Source organism: Danio rerio, chromosome 6, assembly GCF_052040795.2.
Source record: "Danio rerio strain M-AB ecotype USA chromosome 6, GRCz13ab, whole genome shotgun sequence".
Taxonomy (NCBI): Eukaryota; Metazoa; Chordata; class Actinopteri; order Cypriniformes; family Danionidae; genus Danio; species Danio rerio.
The window spans coordinates 31,195,276-31,214,637 of record NC_141026.1 but is presented as its reverse complement, the minus strand read 5'-3'; the positions used below and the strand labels follow the sequence as shown (position 1 = coordinate 31,214,637).

General features: G+C 34.1%; 1 protein-coding gene across 2 annotated transcripts in view; it reads left to right on the top strand.

The window, feature by feature from the left end:
• The first annotated feature begins 1,737 nt into the window (after positions 1-1,737).
• The window catches only part of tbc1d23 (TBC1 domain family, member 23), a 28,849-nt gene continuing 11,224 nt past the window's right edge, over positions 1,738-19,362 (top strand). Inside the window, 9 exon segments of one of the 2 annotated variants that reach the window (NM_200487.1) lie at positions 1,738-1,829; positions 10,285-10,399; positions 12,109-12,214; positions 13,073-13,277; positions 13,572-13,695; positions 14,773-14,897; positions 14,989-15,035; positions 17,891-17,994; positions 18,154-18,276. In NM_200487.1, the coding sequence (NP_956781.1) occupies positions 1,792-1,829; positions 10,285-10,399; positions 12,109-12,214; positions 13,073-13,277; positions 13,572-13,695; positions 14,773-14,897; positions 14,989-15,035; positions 17,891-17,994; positions 18,154-18,276 (987 nt within the window). In that variant the 5' untranslated portion in view covers positions 1,738-1,791. 2 annotated transcript variants of the gene reach the window in all.

The following is a 19,362-nucleotide window of genomic DNA, read 5'->3' as shown; positions in this document are numbered from 1 at the left end:
TTCAATCATTCTAAATTAAAATTTTAAGTTTGTTGGATGATGACAAAATGGCATTGCTGTCTGAATTACTTCAGATGTTTTACTATATTGTAGCTCAATTTTTTAAATCATTTTCGAGTGAATGTTACACAGCACATGGCTCTGCCTTTACTGTGACCAGAACTAGTTTACAATAGGATGTGATCAATTGCCTATGCATGTGAACCTGGATTATTAAGTATTGCCTAATATGTAAATGTTTACACATGCTTGCTTATTGCTTATTTTCTTTTTCCAGCCTGATAAGTTAGTAGCAGTGGTACAGACCGGTTTTGAGGGAACAAGTCATTCCAGCCTGATGCATGTTAAAAAAAATCACAAATGATAAATAAATAAAGTATTGATTTCAAACAAACTGTGCATTGCAAGCAATTTGGCACCATCTAAAGGTTAAAAATGGATTTGTTGTGCTTAATCTGTTGAAAGTACCTGTGCAAAGATTACACCTCCTAAAAATAATTTAAAAATAAAACAAAGGGGAAAATGTGATGTCAGTGAAGTATTTCTGTGTAATAATAATGTATGATGACGTCAAATAAAGAAGCAAGTTGTCTACCAATGTTTATAAAGTTAGCTTGGTTTTGTGTTTTATTTCTTATTATTCTATGTAGTCCTAAATGCATGGCCATCCCACACTCAGGGCCGGCAGATGAAATGATTTTTTATAAACATTTATGAATTCATTTTTTTTATTTTATTTACAAATTTTATGAACTAAATGAAACCCCTTAAGGCTGCATTTACCTTCTCAAAACACAATTAAAAGCATAATCGTGAAATTATTTCAATTGAAATAAAATTTTCTGGTATTTTTAAAAGCTATTATATAAATTGTCATAACCATTAATAATTAAACAAATTTGAACGTGTAACATTTATGCATTTATACATTTATGCTTTCAATGTTTATTTGATTGTTGTTGTTTTTTCAAGGTGGTCGTTTACACTGTCCTGTTGAGTATACAAAAGAACAAAAAATGATAGTCAAATCGAGGAGTTTATAAAATAGACTTGTACATTCTTATACATGTAGAATCTATTTGCATTTTGGCAGCTGTGTTATGTGTGCTGTTGGTAGAAATTCAAATTTTATGAATAAGTACATTTACATAGCCTTTTCTAACTGCACACCCAAAGTGCTTTACAATCATATCAGTCTTCTAGATGTAGCTTTGCACAGAAATCTGATTCAATTTTTAAATAAGATCAAAGTATGTGTATTTGAACTACATTTGAACTGGCTCATTGAACTGAACTTCCTGAAAAGAACCGGTTTGCAGAAATGAATCTTAGTTTAGATCACTAGGCAGGGTCTGATATAACAAATACATAAAATCATTAAATATAACCTATAAAAACAGACAACAAATAAAGTGATAATATATATTACATAATTTTACAGTAAAATTTGTTCTCACAATATGGAAAACAGATTATAGGCTATTACAAAATATGTACATAATAATATAAACTATATTCACGACATTCCATAATATTCACACAGCAAATGCATCATGGGGATTAAAAAAATCTAATAAAAAATGTATTCCAAGACAAGTCAATTCAATAGCCAGTGAAATGATGACATGAAGTGAGAATTTAGTGAACGAGGTGTGTGTGTGTGTCATGTCAACAAGCGGCTCTCTAAAGTCGCGTCCTGTGTAGCCTAGACAAGCGTCAAGCGCGTGCGTGCAATCTAGCGACAGGACGTTGGTATTTACGACACATTTTGACGTGGACGTCACCACAGCAATGGCGGATGCTGTAGGGGAAGTGCTTGAAGGCAGCTGGTAAGTAAAACCTACTGATCATTTTGTTTGCGGTAACATTAGAAAGATTTGCTGTTTTCACGCTGATATTATCGTTTGGAGGTTTAAGTAAGGATATTGTTGTTCTGACTCTTGCGACAGCCGCTGTAGCGGCAGGGAGACAGCGATGCTGTGCTAAGCAGCTAACGTTAGTCTGGCTAGTCGAAGCAGCCAGTGTATTGTTTGGAGACTCCAGCTGTTTCTTAGACTTTCTCAATTGTTTGACATTTGCTTTTAAAAATATTTTATCAATTTTCTTTTAAGCGATTCAATGTGTCATTATTTTTTTTTTATAAAGCTCGATAATGTTGGCTTTGTCATTTGCTAGGTGTGTTAGCGTAAAACACAGACTATAACGTTAGCTATCAGCAGATTTCCTGTAAGTTACATAGCATATAAAATAAAATGTATTTATTGTTCAGTTTTTACTGTATAAGTACGTTATAAAAATACAATTCAGTTCACATTTATTTCAATAACGCTTTTCATGGTACACATTATGTCAAAGCAACTTCACTGAATAAGAGCAAATTTGTACTTTTACAATGAATAGTTAAAGGGTTATCGGCTTTTTTTGTAAAAGTAATGTTCACATTCACTGTTCTGTTCAAGGACCACATTCAAGCAAGATGAACATGATTAAAATGCTGATTACATTATATATTGATGCTTAAAATGACGAGTTTTTTTTTTTTTTTACCAAGATTTATAGTTGGCATCATGATGTCCTCATAGGAACTGACACATTTCCACAGGTCTTGGTTCATCTAAAGTCTTTGGAAGAGGCTGAATACAAATGAGTACTTAGAATAGGTATCCTGAGTAGCCACAAGAAACAAACCGAGGAAAGTATAGCTTAGCAGTTATTCATAATACTTCAAGCAAATCTAAACATTTATTTACCAACAAACATTGATGCAGTAAAAAAAAAGAGTTTTGAAATATATTCTTAATTTAGTATCTTAATGTTGATTTAAACTGTGTTAAAGACTGACCAAACATTTTCTGGAAGGACATTCCTAAATGCCAGAGCCTTTTGTCAACATATTCTACCTCCATTGGAGGACTTTGCTGTCCTAAGTACCATTAGAACTCCTGAGTTTTCTGACTTTGAGAAAAAAAGTGTGGTGGTAGATGGATTATAGAGTGATAAAAGGCAAGATAGAAGGTTATAAAAAAAGGGTTAGTTCACTCAAATGAAAAAAAAAAAATAATGTGCTATACTGACATAGAAAAGAAGAAATTGTTGAATAAAGTTGTTATTTTTGTTTTATGTGTTTACAATCATATTTGTGTAGCAACTTTTTTTTTAAGTATTTTGGTGTTTTCTGCACTTTAAATGAGTTGGAAATGTTGACAGTATATCTGATGGGTTTATAACGACATGAGGGTGAGTAATTAATAACATTTAAATTTGAGGAACTAACCCTTTAATCAAACAGTAGCTAAACCTTTTAAAGTTTTGTAGTTAGGTAGTAGTAACTTATAATCCATACTGAATTTAATGGATAGCCAGAGTAGAGAAGATTAGAGATCCTGTAACTCAGGGGTGACCAATCTCAGTCCAGGAGGGCTGGTGTCTATGCAGGGTTTAGTTCTAACTTGCCTCAACACACTTGCCTGGGTGTTTCAAGTACACCTAGTAAGACCTTGATTAGCTTGTTCAGGTGTATTTTGATTAGGGTTGGAGCTAAAGTCTGCAGGACACAGGCCCTCCAGGAACAAGTTTGGTGACCCCTGCTCTAACTGTTTAAACTAAAATAATGTTTGATATATAATAATGGAGTTAGATATAATTAGCCTTTACAGACTTTGTGACATTTGAAGTTATAATTACAAAGTGGGCAGTTTTATTATTACTTAAAATAAAAACAAATAGATACAAATAAATAAAATAATCATTATGTGGGGTGATTTTTATTATTTTTATTATTATTATAAATTATTTTTTATTGTTATTATTTTTACATGAGAATTGCTACTTTGAGTGTTCCATCTTTGTGGAGAAAAATTCACGCTGAGCACAGCAACATCTACTTTATCTCCCATTTTTCAATGCTTGAAGTTTAGGAGTGTTTTCTTGTGACAGCTCAAATATGCTGACATCTTATTAACGTCAAACTTTTTTTTCTGTTTTATGGTTGTTTTGTCATAACTAAGTACAGTGTTGTCAATACAAATAAAGGATAGCTTAATAGTTTCATAATATTTTTTAATATGTGTGAGTTTCTTGTTTAATGTTCTTTAGTATAATATTTTTAGCTGAAAATGCTGCTGGTACTTAGATCGTCAAAAATATATCTAAAATAAAACCAATACCTCTGTTCTTAACTATACGTTGAAGTTTTATGTCCAGTATGAGAAATTACTTTAATTTGTAGCCTTGACAAATGGTTCTGTGTTTGTATTCATGTGGAAACTCACAGATGAGCTGAAATTGTTTACAACAAAGAGGTGGACATGCATGTTGTATTGTCAAAATTGTATTAAAAATTAAGCTAAAGTTCTTTAATGTGCTTATAAAAGAAAAAGTCAATCAGTAAATTTTTTTGAGTGACACGAGGGTGAGTAAATTAATAGCAACTAATCATGTAATCTCTAACATTCAGAAACGCACATTAATTACATTCAATGTCAGTAGTGGGATTAAGCAAATTAAAGAGCAGATGACAAAATGATCAGAACAGCTTACGTAATTAATTAGTAACACATTTTTTTGGGTTATAAAAAATGTATTTGTTTGTCAGCATCAGTACCAACTGACTCTTCTGTGCTTAGTAAGAAGCTAGAAATCCAGGATATCCCATTGCAGTTGCTGAATAAACCCAGGGTTTAACTGCTTTCACTGATTCATGAACAAATAACATTTTCATAAGGATTCATGAACATGACTAATAAACACATAGAATCATCTCACAGAAGGATTTATTTTAAACACTTGTTGAATTTACGAAGAGCTGTTTGAAGTTATTAATAGGCTTTGCAAACAGATGTCATTAGCATGATAGCATGATTATCTTCTATTTCAGAGTTTCTTAAACTCTGTTCTTGAGGGCTGATGTCTTGCAGATTTGCCTCCAACTTGCCTCAACACAGCTACATGGAAGCTACTAGTATTTATAGTTAGAGCTTGGTTGGTCTGTTCGGGTGTGTCAAATTGGGTTTGAAGCTAAACTCTGCAGGACACCAGTCCTCCACTGAAGACAATGAAATAATTTCTAATAATGAATTCAATATTGTGTAGCTTGAATGTTGATTCTGTTTTGAATACTGCTATGTGTAGACCTGTCTTAAAAATTGACTTTTGATTACAGAACCTGCTTTACTGACATAATGTACATGAAAATTGCCTGTGGTTAATTTTGCAGCCTAATGTATAATGATTACTCTGGTCTTTACCATTTCCTCTTCTATAGAATAACATTCACACATATTCCCAGTTAACCTTCTTGTATTCAGAAAAGGAATTAGTGTGCCCCAATAGTAGTATTGAAAGAATTATTTCAAAGTTGCCAGGGTGGTCTACTATTTCCAATATTCAGCGTGCATAAATGGTTCACTTTTACAGCTAATATTGTCCACAACACACTGCACAATGGATTTAAATTTAATTAAAACTAAAAACCCAGGTAAAAAATGCTCCAAAATGGTTATATCACCATGCGAACAAGGTTATTATAGTTAACGAAAACGAACAAAAAACGAAAACTAAAATGTAAAATAATTGTCGTTAACTGAAATAAAAATAAAAACGAGTTTTTTAAAAAAACTAGAACTAACTAAAACTGTATTGTGTACATGCAAAACTAACTGAAACTAACTAGAATTATAGCAAAAACCTCATTCGTATTTATATTTGTAACTGTATTTAATAAATAATCTTACTGTAAGCATTTTAGAAGTAAATATAATCCGCGCTGCAGGTGTTTGTGTTTGACCCTTTCGCACCTCAGAGTCTCCTGCCGCCATTGGCCAGATCAAGCCAGTTCTCCTCTAGGCATCCTCTCTGTTGCTCCCGCGACAAAAACAAGTGGACATGACAGCAGCACGGTGACAGCATTAAATACAGAGACTTAAAACTATTACTTTAACACATTTGTGCCAAATAATGGGTTTTATTTCTGTATCGCGATCGCGAACGAATCTTTGTAACCGGATCTTCTAAGTGAACCGGTTGAACAAGTTCACTAAATCGAACTGAATCATTTGAAACGATTCGCGTCTCCAGGAAGCACTCATCCACCCACTTCTTACTTAATAACAAGACTAATACCCCCCTCCGACTCTAAATAATCCAATATACGCTCTCATTCCGTTAGTAGAACAGTAACGTTGAGAGGCGGTGAACCGATCATACTGCGCATGCGTGACAGTGAACCAAACACAAACGGTACAGCCTGCTGTATGACTGAACTGAACTTGGAACAACTGCAGCGCGGGTAAACCGAGGGCTTAAATGAGAGGATCTGGTGAAAAACGTAAGTTTATTTCATAACAGACAATCGTAATGAAATTTAAATAAGTGTAGCATGATTCAGTTGGGTTTACAGTTAGTAAAACTTTACTGTGTTTTTTTTTACTTTGGCTGAGGTTTTATTATACAATATTTATACTGTTGATTTTGAATCTTCCACCTAACAATGTCCTCATTTAGAAAAAAAACTGAAACTAATACTATAACTAATAAAAACTAAACTAAAACTAAGACATTTTAAAATATAGAAACTAATAAAAACTAGGAAATCTGCCTCTAAAACTAATAAAAACTAACTGAATTTGAAAACAAAAAGTCAAAACGAAATAGAAACTAAAACTAATGAAAAATCCAAAACTATTATAACCTTGCATGCGAAGGGCATCTGTTAGTGAAAATCTTGTTGACCATCGTATTAAAGTGTCCTTCCAAAACAAAGTGTTTAAAACTGGCCTTTTCCATTGTAGGGTTCTGAAGGGTACACACACAAATCCTTTTCCCGCCCCCATAATATCTTGCGCAGGAAAGTTGTTGTCAAACACCATGTTAAATTCGCAAAGGCTCATCTCTATGCCTTTATTCTCTATGAGCCCTTCTAAATAGATTGCACTGAAATTGTTAACAGTGTTAAGCTACAAACATGGTTGACATGCAAGATGGTTAAGTAGAGAGGCTTGGGTAAAGAGGTTGAATGATTATTGACATTATTGATTGGGGTCATTATTGATTATTTAACCCGAAGGAAAAAATTTACTTCATGTTTTCAGCATCATGTTTCATCTGCAATAACATCAAACTTTTATAAAGACACTAATGGTCATCCTGAATGCAAACCCCCTGAGGAGCTTTTATAAGCATTTCTATACATATTTCTATTTCTATAAGCAATTTCTTCACAAAAAGAGTTTTTGAATCTAGTTTAAGTTGACGAATGGGGAACACCAATCAAAATCATCCAAATGCACCTAAAGAGCCTTTGTGGTCTCTTACTCTTTTGCTGAATATTGGCCTTCCTGTTTTCACAGACAATGACTGGTATGGTAAATGACTCCATAGGAGAGATAAATGGAGAAAAGTATGCATGATGGTGGTCTCTGATGTTGAAGTCCAGTTTTGATCACAGATATTCTTGAGCTTCACTTTAATTCCTGTTGCACTTAAAAAGAATGTATTTGCTCTAAAGCCTTCAAACTTGGGAATTCACCCAAAATGTATGAATGCGACAATTTGCATTTTCTCACCCCAGTTTGGAATCTGTGGTATGTATTGTTGCTAGACAGCTTTCATCTTCCTGGTTAAGAGTGTCTCAAAGTCATTGTGGAAGCCGTACTTTCTATCACCTTTCTTGGTAGTACAAGTACACCTTTACATTGTTTACATGTTAGAAAATTCATGTATTACTGCTATAATACATGCTCGTTAAATAAATAATTGCCTGGTGTTTTACCAGCAGCTGACGAGGTTCTGGCAATGTTGTTTTCTGTATTAGCATGTGTATGAGCATTTCTTTCAGTTTTTTCTTCTTCATGGCTTTTTATCATATGGTACACAGAGGATATCTGTGTTTTACCTCAGCTAAAAATTTTTATTGTTTTGTGCAAATCAATTGTGATGGTTTTAATTCTGTATCTTTATGCTAATTTTTAAAAGCTTTAAAGGAAAAACCCTTGGGTAAAATTGGGTTCTGAGAAACAATAGTGAGAGACTGATCATCTTTTGATAATATTAAACTTGGCAGAACAATAATATTAGTTGAGAATATTGGTACAAATATTGGTTATAATATACCACAATTATATTACCGTATTAGCTGTTTTGTATATAACATATTTGTTGTCCCATAGTTGTAATTTCTGGTAGTTTCAGCTTGGCGCAAGAGTTGTTTTGAGGCTTTGCGCTACGCTGTTTAAATAGCAAATGCATTAGCGCTCATTTGTGCGCTCATAGGCGTTCTGGTCTAAAAAAAAAAAAGAGTTCTGAGGCGGACCGCTGGCGCGTCGCTGTTTTGAGAAACTATAATAGATTTTTCATTATAGACCAAAACTAACCCGGTCTAAACTCCGGCGCAGAGTTCGCCTTATCGACGCCTCGCTTACACACTGCTTAATATGCACAAGAGAGCAATAGGCAAATATCTTTACATATGAAAAAAATTAAATATTAAGGATATATGTATAGGATATAATAAGAATAGATATAGGATATAAATATAAAGGATTAAAATATAACAAAACATATTATTTTCTAGCCTACATTAATATGAAAAATCACTGCTTTTATGTCTTCATCTCGGGAGGCTTTTTCAGTTCCTTCATAACAATTTGCTTTTGTATAATATTATTATTATTAGAGTATTATTTAATATATCCCTATTTATATTTGTTTTATTAAAAACAAGCTTAGATTTGCCCACCTGTCAGGTTTTAGACCATATGGGGCATGGCAGGTGTATTTGGAAATAACTCAGTATTTTGACCACACTTGGTCATTATTGTTCATTTATTCGTTTGCTAGAAATTAGAACTGAATTTAGAAATAGTTTTGAAACAAATCTTTGCGCTTAACAAACAAAGTAAATTATTTATAGGCTCATTGATGTCTGTGCATAAAGGTTTCCCTATCCAAGAGCGAATGTGAAAGTAGTTCCATTATCTCTCATTCTCACGCAGTAGATGCTCCGTTTTACAGTTTTCTGTTAAAAAACTGTCAACTATTAACGGTATTCTTGTGAAATGCTCATTTTTTCCACTTAGACTTACTTTGCGTCCTGTAAATAGCGAATGCGCTCTTGGCGCGACGCAGCTGGGTCTTAAAGGGAATGGGAGATGAGACTCTAATTGGTTTATTCTCAAAACACACCTATAACTCATTAAGAAAATAAACCCAACCCTTTTAGACCATGCGCCTTGGCGCAAGGCAGATTTCCCGTCCTTAAATGAGCAAAAACGCGTCCTGACACGCCCTGAAAGCGTTTGCGCCCTGCGTTTTGCGCTCTGCGCATGGACCGTCAAAATAGAGCCCTAGATGTTTTTGCCTGAGCAATGTTTTTTTTTCTCTAGTTCCTATTAAAAAAATGCATCAAATAAACAGTTTATTATCATTTAATATTGTATTCTTAATATTTTGTAATGTTTTAGCATTTAGTTGCAGTTTCTGTGTGGAGTTTGCATGTTCTCCCCGCGTTCACGTGGGTTTCCCCCACAGTCCAAATACATGTACAGTAGCACTGGTGCATTGGGTAGGCTAAATTGTGTAGTGTATGAGTGTGAATGAGTGTGTATGGATGTTTCCCAGAGATCACAGGGCATCGGCTGCGCAAAACATATGATGGATAAGTTTGGCGGTTCATTTCGTTGTGGCCACCCCAGATAAATAAAGGGACTTAGCCGAAAATGAATGAATAAATGTTTTAGCATTTCTGACAACCAGCATAAATGAGGATCAGTCTACACATACATCCATACATTTTCACATGATTCACTGCTCTAAATGTATGCAAATATATTTATTTTTTAAATTTTGAATGTGCTTGGTTTCACTATATATATAAATTTTTTGTGCTGATTCCTTTTTTTTTTTGTAGAACAAATTATGTTGATCCTGGAAATGTATTTAATTTCCCCCCTATAAGATGTATTACAATATTTGCATAGAATATACCTGTGTGTATGCCATACATTTTTTGTTTTTCAAAATTAGTATGTGGTTATTAACAAACTTGTTTTGTAGTCTTCATTATTAAGGCCTTGTATGCAGGGATGCATGTAATGTGTGCCCATTAAAAAATGCTCAAGGTAAACAAGTTTAGTATTATTGCATGTCAACATGCAGGGTGAGCACCAAATACATTTTGTGGGTTTTGACTTTTTATAAAAAAAAATATTAAAAGAATCTAAAATTTGAGCAGGAGCACTTTTACACTTTTGTTGGATTAACACTGAATTACCTGTTTGTTTTCTTCAGGAATCAGGATTTGGCTGATGCTCTTGACTCTGCAGTATGTGATCTGAACAGTGACCAGGATGGTGTCATCCAGGTTCGAGACCTTTCCCCACCACAGCGGGCCAAATTATGGATGGTAAGTAAAAATTTATCTGAAGTGTGTGTGTCTGATAGGGGTGGAAATCTTACCTCTACCATTTTTTTTGGGTCATAACTCAGGAATGATACAAGTAAAAAAGTAGTTTTGTTTATTTAATTTTTTTTCTAATTCCGATTTCTCTAATAAAATTTCCTGATCAACATATTTCTAGATTCTATTTTGTTTGTTTGTTTTTTAATTGACAAACAATTGCTGGATAAGTTGGCAGTTTATTTTGCTGTGGCGACCCCAGATTATTAAAGGGCCTAAGCCAAAAAGAAAGTCAATGAATGAATGATAGATCTTCAAAAAAGAAATCTCACTGCAATATAACTACTAAAAGTGTTCTGTTTTCTTGAAGCGTAGTAAACTCATAATTATGAAGCAAATGTCATTTAAGCTTGCAGCAACCATAAAACGTATGACAGCATTGATGTAGTATAAACTTAACTACTATACTATACTAAAACTACCATATTTCTTAATACACAAATAATAATATTAAGAATAAAATGACTTTTGCAAAGATAAATAATAATTAATTCAATTGTTTAATTTGACATTTATATAAACTGAAAACTGAATTATATGCACTTTTTTTGTCCAGCAAATTTCATAAAACTCAGAGTATTTGTTTGTGTGTGTATGTATATATATATATATATATATATATATATATATATATATATACACACACACACACACACACACACACACACACACACACACACACACACATATACAGTTGAGGTCAGAATTATTAGCCCCCCTGTTTACCCCCCCCCCCATTTCTGTTTAACGGAAAGTTTTTTTTTCTCAACACATTTCTAAACACAATAGTTTTAATAAATCGTCTCTAATAGCTGATTTATTTTATCTTTTCCATGATGACAGTAAATAATATTTACTAGATATTTTTCAAGACACTTCTATACAGCTTAAAGGGACATTTGAAGGCTTAACCAGGTTAATTAAGTTAACTAGGCAGGTTAGGGTAATTAGGCAAGTTAGTCTACAGAACAAATCATTGTTATACAATATTGAAAAAATATATAGCTTAAAGAGGCTAATAATTTTGTCCGTAAAATGTTTTTTTTTTAAATAAAAAAATGCGTTTATTCAGGCCGAAATAAATAAAACTTTTTCCAGGAAAAAATAAAAATAAATAAAAAATAAATGAATAAAAATAAATAATATATATATTTGTCACTTTTACTCTTTAGACAACATTAACGTTTACAAATAGATAAAAAAATGTTTAAAAAATGAGTGTATAAGATCATTCAAAAAAATTTTGTATGCTAAGTACAAAACCGCTTGACTGATCAGTCTGTGTTGCATCATGTGAAAATCTCAAAATCTCAATAAATCAAATGCTTGGCTGATTAATAAGTGTTTTTGTATATGGCAAAAAAAGAGAGATTGTCTCTTTGCTTTTTAAAAGGGTTTTCTGCAGTCAGTGTTTCCTAAAGGGCTTTAGAGAGCCTCTCAATTGATCAGATGGCCATTAATGAAACCGTAAACCGACTTGAGTGCTGAACCTTTAAAAAGTAAACCCCATGAGGGGGTGAATAAAGCTTATATGATCACTCAGTGAGCTACAGGAGCATTTTAAACTGTCATTTTTTCTGTATTCACTTTCTCATACTTTTTTTCATACTTTTTTTGTTTCTGGTAGTGATGTTGATGGTGTTTGTGTGTTACAGATTGCTCTGAATGTGTCTGGTAAAGGAGATAGTCTGTCCTCATGGGATGGCGTTTTAGATCTACCAGAACAGACGCTCATTCACAGCCGCAGTCAGCAGCTCACTGGTGAATGACCTTTGCACACCTCACCTCATTTCATTTTCATTGTGTCATTTATGTGTAGTGTTGCACTACTTCACATTAACAGAATTGAGGTTCTATAAATGTGGAGTCAGGCACTCTACATTATTGGCCTACTTGTTATTGAAAACTCTATGTAATTTTTTTTTTTTTTTTTTTTTTTTTTTTTTACACAGAATTACCTCTTTGCAAGTCTAGTCTTTTATGTGCCTTTGTAGTTTTAAGATGCTTTTACTTTAGTATTTTCAAATCATGCCTTATTTGTTAAATATTTTTTAATTTATTGCTAAAGCTTTTTGCCTTTTAAATATTTGTATTCGCAAGATTTTACAAACATTGGGAATTGGCATATAATAGGTTTTGTTGTGAGTTATTGGTCATATAGGCCCTAGTAATAATAGATGGTACAATCAAATCCATCAATCAGTTTGGATTTAAGAAGATTTTTTTTGATGTTCATAAGAACATTTTATTTTTGTCCAAAAGGGGACTGAAAAATCTCAATTCCCTTGATTATTTTTATTTTTAATTTTTTGTCATTATAATTATAAACTATTAAACCATCCTGTAAATTTCAGAGTTTAAAAGCATTCTTCTTTGTCTAGCATTAGCTGAAATGTAAACCAAAATGACTATTCTTTTATGCGCTTTCTTATGGAGTAGTGTGACTAAACTCAACCTTCACATAAGATCAACACCTACTTCTACAGTACATCACTGTCTTTTTAGTCAAGATGACATGTTAACAAGTCACAATAAATCTTATTCATTACATTCTTTTGCCTCAAACAGTGTGCTATGATATGATCAAACAAAAAGTTATATATATATTTTTGCATATAGATGAGCTGGGCATACCAGTGGAGGAAGGACGGGACCTGGTATCAGATGTGGAGTCAGTTATCACCTTTTACTGCAAGTCCAGAAATGTTACATTCACTCCAGATCTCAGTTGGCCACACATCCTCAAACCACTCCTGGGCTTACAGCTGTCCCGCAAAGACCTCTACAACTGCTTCTATGCCATCATGAATAAATATATTCCAAGGTAGAGGTGTTCATATATCTGTATTAAAATGTTGTGCACCAAAAAGTTAAAAAAAAAAAGATAGATAAGTTATTAGGTTTTAATTTTTTCCCCCAAAACACTAGAAATATTTCCATGTAAATATGTTTGTTGTCCAAAATAGTCAAACTTAATATTGTGTGAAAATAGAAATTTAGCTTAAAAACAACAACATTTGTAAGTCAAATGTAGTGATAATATGCATACATTATCTTAAAATATAAGCTTCTTTGATGTACAGTAGCTGAAATAATTGATGCATATTGCCTTTTGCAGAGACTGCATTGTAAAGGGGCGGCCATTTCATCTGTTTCGACTCCTGCTTCAGTACCACGAGCCAGAATTCTGCTCCTTCCTGGACACTAAAAAGATCACTCCTGATTCCTATGCCATAAACTGGGTTAGTCTTAAATCTATTTAAAATATTTGCTCAATATTACATTTGTTCTAGTACAGAGGTGTCAATTGCGCACGTATGTCTGTTACACATATACTGTCTGCAGTGTCTGTATGATCCAGATGCGCTATGTGGTCTGTGTGGATGCAGGAATTGGTTGTTGTGCTTTCATACAGCACACATTTGCAGTGCGCTTGTGTTCACCCATTTAATGTTTTTATTTTTTTTATGTAAAAAAAACAAACAAACATTCAAAAACCTGCAAACATTGCACTTCCTATGCCTTTTTGTTTCCGTTTACATGTTTGTACTAAAAAAAATCTGCCAGTCATAAGGAATTTCTCCGTATCTGGCACTGTAAAAGTCTCAAACGATCACTGTACTGCTGCAGATGCACCGCAACTGGAACTCGCTGCTAGACTGCAGCTGCATGTGGTAAAAGCTGTAATTTGTTAACATGGCAAAATTTGCCCACTTGCCTCTGTCGATCATGGCCTCTTAACCATTCCCATATCGTAAGTGACTTCACATTATCATCTATCCACCAATAAGCCTATTGTGTGGTGCGCAAAAAAATGGATTTTGTGGATGAGGAGATTCCCCCAACTACTGTAAAGTGCTTTGAGTACCCAGAAAAGCTCTATATAAATGTAAGGATTTTGTTGTTGTTGTTGTTGTTATTATTGTTGTTGTTATTATTATTATTATTATTATTATTATATTAGCATGGCCATTGAAAAAATACAGGCCACAATCACACTGCAGATGGAGTATGTGTGAAACAGGCATTTGATGAACAACAACCTGCAAAGTTTAGTTTCAGCTTAGCACAGTACACCTTTCTAGTAATTTCTATTTTTTTCTAAGAACTTGGTTGGGAGTACAGTGTCTTGTCAATAACTCATTTGGACAATACTGGCTTATTATATAAATTTTAACATCTTACATTCCCTAATTTAAATATAATTTGGATCAAATCTGCACAGTGTAATGGTCATAGTCATAAAATGAATCTAATATATGTTAATTTCAGAGGTGTGCTGAAGAATGTACTTTTTGTTTTTGTTTTTGCTTTTGCAGCTTGGGAGTCTTTTTTCGAGCCACTGTTTACCTGAAGTCACACAGGCCTTGTGGGATGTTTATCTCCAGCAGGCCGACCCTTTTCTTATCTTCTTCCTTATGCTCATCATCCTAGTCAATGCCAAGTATGTGTGCAGTTCAGATTCAGTGAACTCGATTGTTACATTTTAATACTTTATGAGATCAAATACATTTGTTGTTGTTTTTTATTTCTAGAGATAACATCCTTATCCAAGAAGGAGACAACAAAGAGGAGATAATCAGTAAATTCTTCAGCAAATTATTTAATTAGAAAATGCAATATTTTATGAAAGTTTGGGAACCACTTGAAAATGAGAAGAATAAAAACGACAGCTCATTAAAAAGTGCAAGTATTAGTACTTTCCCAAATCAGGTGTTTTACATCAAAAATTTTACATATAGTTTTAAAGACAAAAACGTATGTAAAATTATTAAAATAACCCTGTGCAAAATTTGAAAACTCTTGGTTCCTAATAATACTTTGTCGACAGTTTGCCTTTTTTTTTTTGCTTGTTTGAGGGTTGTTCATGAGTCCTTTGTTTGTTCTGAACAGTTAAAATGCCTGCTGTTCTTCAGAAAAATACTCCATATCCTGCACATTCTTCAGATATCCAGCAATGACTACTCGCCTAATAAAAAGTTTCACTGACGCTCCAAAATGAAACATGAAGGGTGCCAGGGAGTGAAAACTTTTTGAATTTAAAAGTAAATTGTACATAATTTATTCTCATGAAAACATACAAGTATCTTCTGTTGCTTTATAAATGGAAAGGAAAATGTATTTCAACAAAATGAGAGATTTGGATGACATCTTGTTTAAAAAATGTTTTCTTCTGGAGCATTGAGCATTTGAACCTTTTTTTAGTGAAGTTTATTTATAATCTAATTTCAAGGGTATTACATGCTTATTATTGACCACGGCTGGCACTGCATTAGCTAGCACACGATTTAGCCCTCAGATAAATCATATCACAGTATAAATAACCTTTGTTATATTCATCTTGAAGAACCACCCTTTCTCTTCCTCCCTTTACCTAGATAAGGTGGTACAGCAGCTCAGTGGTTAGCACTGTTGCCCCACAGCAAGAACGTCCCTGGTTCAAGTCCTTACTAGGCCAGTTGTTGTTTCTGTGCGGAGTTTACATATTCTCCCTGTGCTCCCGTGGGTTTTACTCTGGTTGCTCGGTTTTCTCCCACAGTCCAAAAACATTCGACATAAATGAATTGACTAAACCAAATTGGCACTATAGATGAGCTCATAGTCAGGCTTCTACCGTGCCTTTCAGTGAGCAGTCATCTCTCCATAGCAATCCCTATAGTTTGTTGTAGGTCCTAACTAAACCAGTTGAATTCCTGAGACCTATCTGAGCTCAAACTCCCCTCTCGCCCTTCAAACGGGAAGGAGCCCCAGGCTCAAGGATCTTCTGAGCTCATCGTTCTCTCCCGGGACAGCATGCCAAACATACAGATTTATTATCAATCATCAGCTAAGTTTGAACTCTTGAAATAGTTGTTTAAGTCTCTTATTGACAATGTGAACAGATGGATCTAAAAAATATGCAGTCACTTTTGGAAAGGTTAAATTGTTTAAAAGACACTTCACAACTGAAAAGACTGCATAACATAGATTATTTTTTATTCCTCTGATAAATGGTAGACAGATTAACTGTCAAGACTCATGAACCATCATCACAAAGCAAAAATGTTGTAGATCATCCAGGTAATCTCATACCTTATCAAGAACCAAAGGTTTATAAAGGTTATTTTAATAATTTAAGCTATCTTGTTATCTATATGTTTACATCTTTTATACAAAATATCTTACTTGGGACAGTACTAAAAAAACAAAATCGGGCCTCGGGATGAGTATCCCCAGGTGGAAATAGAGAATAAAGAGAATAATAAGCATAGCTGCTGTTCATAGTGTATATAATTGAGATGCGTGGAGCACATTCATGCATCATACCGCTAAGTGATGCACTGAGTGTATGCTTTACTAAAAAGATGTCTTTAATTTTGAATTGCGAGAGTGTCTGAACCTCGGACATTATCAGGAAGGCTATTCCAGAGTTTAGGGGCCATAAATAAGAAGGCTCGACCCCCTTTACTTGACTTTGTTATTCTAGGTACAACCAAGCCCTGAGTTTTTAGATCTTAAATTGGGTTGAATTGTAGCGAGACGGAAGGTTGGTTAGATAAACAGGAGCTAGTTTATTTAAAGCTTTATAGGTAAGAAGCAATATTTTAAATTCAATACGAAACTTAACAGGCAGCCAGTGTAAGGAGGATAAAATTGGGGTGATTTGATCATATTTTCTAGACCTGGTAAGAACTCTGGCAGCTGCATTTGGTACTAGCTGAAGTTTGCTAATAGAGGATGCTGGGCAGCCAGCAAATACAGCATTGCAGTAATTTAGCCTAGTAGTCATAAAAGCATGGACTAGCTTTTCTGCATCTGAGATGGATAGCATACTTCGTAACTTAGTGATATTTCTCATATGAAAGAAAGCAGTGACATGGGATATATGATTTTCAAAAGTTAAGTTGCACCCAGACACCCAGATCTTTTATAGTAGAGGTAACGCTAACTTTTTTCCCCTCTAATTGCAGGTTAAGTTGTGAGATCTGCTGTGAATAGGATTTAGGTCCAATAAGTAATAATTCTGTTTTGTCAGAGTTTAGGAGGAGGAAATGAGTAGATCATTGGTTATTTTCACTAATGCGGTTTCTGTACTGTGATGAGGCCTGAAACCTGACTGAAACACTTCAAAAACATTGTTCATCTGCAGAAAGGAGCATAATTGGGCAGAAACAACTTTTCTAGTATTTTAGAGATATATGGAAGAATTGAAAAAGGTCTATAATTAGCCAAGTTGCTGGGGTCCAGTTGTGGTTTCTTAATAATAGGCTTAAAAAGAGCATTCTTCAAAAGCATTTTATATGATCTCTCTTATTTTGTTAAAAATATTCACATTTTCTCAGTTTCTGCAAGGGGTTCTTAAACTTTCGCTTAACACTGTACATTAAAATATTTGTTGCTTTGTCCAATATGGCCAAAGTGTTCTGCTTTTAAAAGTTTTCTTCTTTTTTTCTCCAGAAATGCTGGAGCAGTCGCCGTCATTACTAGAGGCAGAGGACATTGAAGACTTGTTCTCTTTAGCGCAGTATTACAACAGCAAGACGCCTCTATCTCTTAGAAAGGTAAGCATTATATCAGTGTTCTTTGGACTGGGTAGTGTTCTGCCAACTTCCTCATGAAATGAATCACCTCACAATAGGTGCATTAATGTTTATGATGCAGCAAAGTGGCATAAGTAAGCAGGTGTTGCATGTATGTATATGTGGTTTATTTTTGTGCAGGAGAACCATAATCTGTTTGGCAGTAGTCTGGTAGCCCTTAAGGAAGAAGACATGGACCTGAGTCAGGCACTCTGTCTGCCTGTGTCAGTCCCTGAGATCCTGCAAGCCAACCAGCTACAACCTGTGAGTTCTCAGTCTACGATAACTGTGAAAGACCACTCCATATCCTCTTTTGTTAGAAATGTTAATGATCAGGGCTCTGTACTAAAGCTGCTATGAAGTTAAGACCTGTTCGCCGCAAGCATAAACTATAAAATATAACATAAATATACAAAATTATAGGTTGGCATAGATTTTTTTTTATCTGGAATAATCTCAGAATTAATCTAGATTAAAATGGCTCTTTTGAATTCCGCCGAAGGCATTCACAATATGTGTGCTACCCAAATGATAAGTCTTTGAGAATGGGTTTCTCAAGCCAGGTGGCGCATTAGACCACAAACTGCTTGAGAAACTGTTCTACTATGATAATTGGTGATGAAAATAAATGATGTTCAATAAGATGTACTTGTGTTTACTAACTGTTTGTTCAGTTAAACATGAATTTTGAACTGTAGGCCTACATTAGCTCAACAGCTAATTTTTATTTATTTATTTATTTTTGATCACCTTAATCCGACTAAAGTCAATACTGAACTGAACAGAAATGGAATTAAGGCATGTGGAGTATGCATATATTAGTGGCATTATTTAAGTAAACACCGCAATCAGTAAACACAGTCATATAGGACTTTTCACCATATTTTCCAATAAGATCCACACATGCGGCTGTCAGTAAAGGACCGCACACACACACATCGCGAAACGCGAGCTTTTTTTTTCTTTCCATTTGGCGTGCATTATTAAATTCCATAATAATTACCAGTCCTTACTCCTTATTTGTGTCTATTACACCAGTTTGTCATGGGGGCATGAATGAAATGTTCATGAGATAAAGTGAAACTGATGAACTGCAGTTAAAGTCGGGTATCCTGCTGATTTAATTCAGTAGGGCACTTTTTTGTCAGCCAGCTTACCGGTCAGGTATACATCCGTGCTAAAACATCAAGGTAAAAGTCATCATAGCTTGCATAGAATAGACCCAGCTCCCATCCCAACTTTGAGAATAGATTAACGGTGAATTTTATTTAGTTATTTTTATCGCGCAATGAGTCTCGCGTTAACGCCGATAACGACCCACCAATAAAAAAAATGATAAAACATAAAATA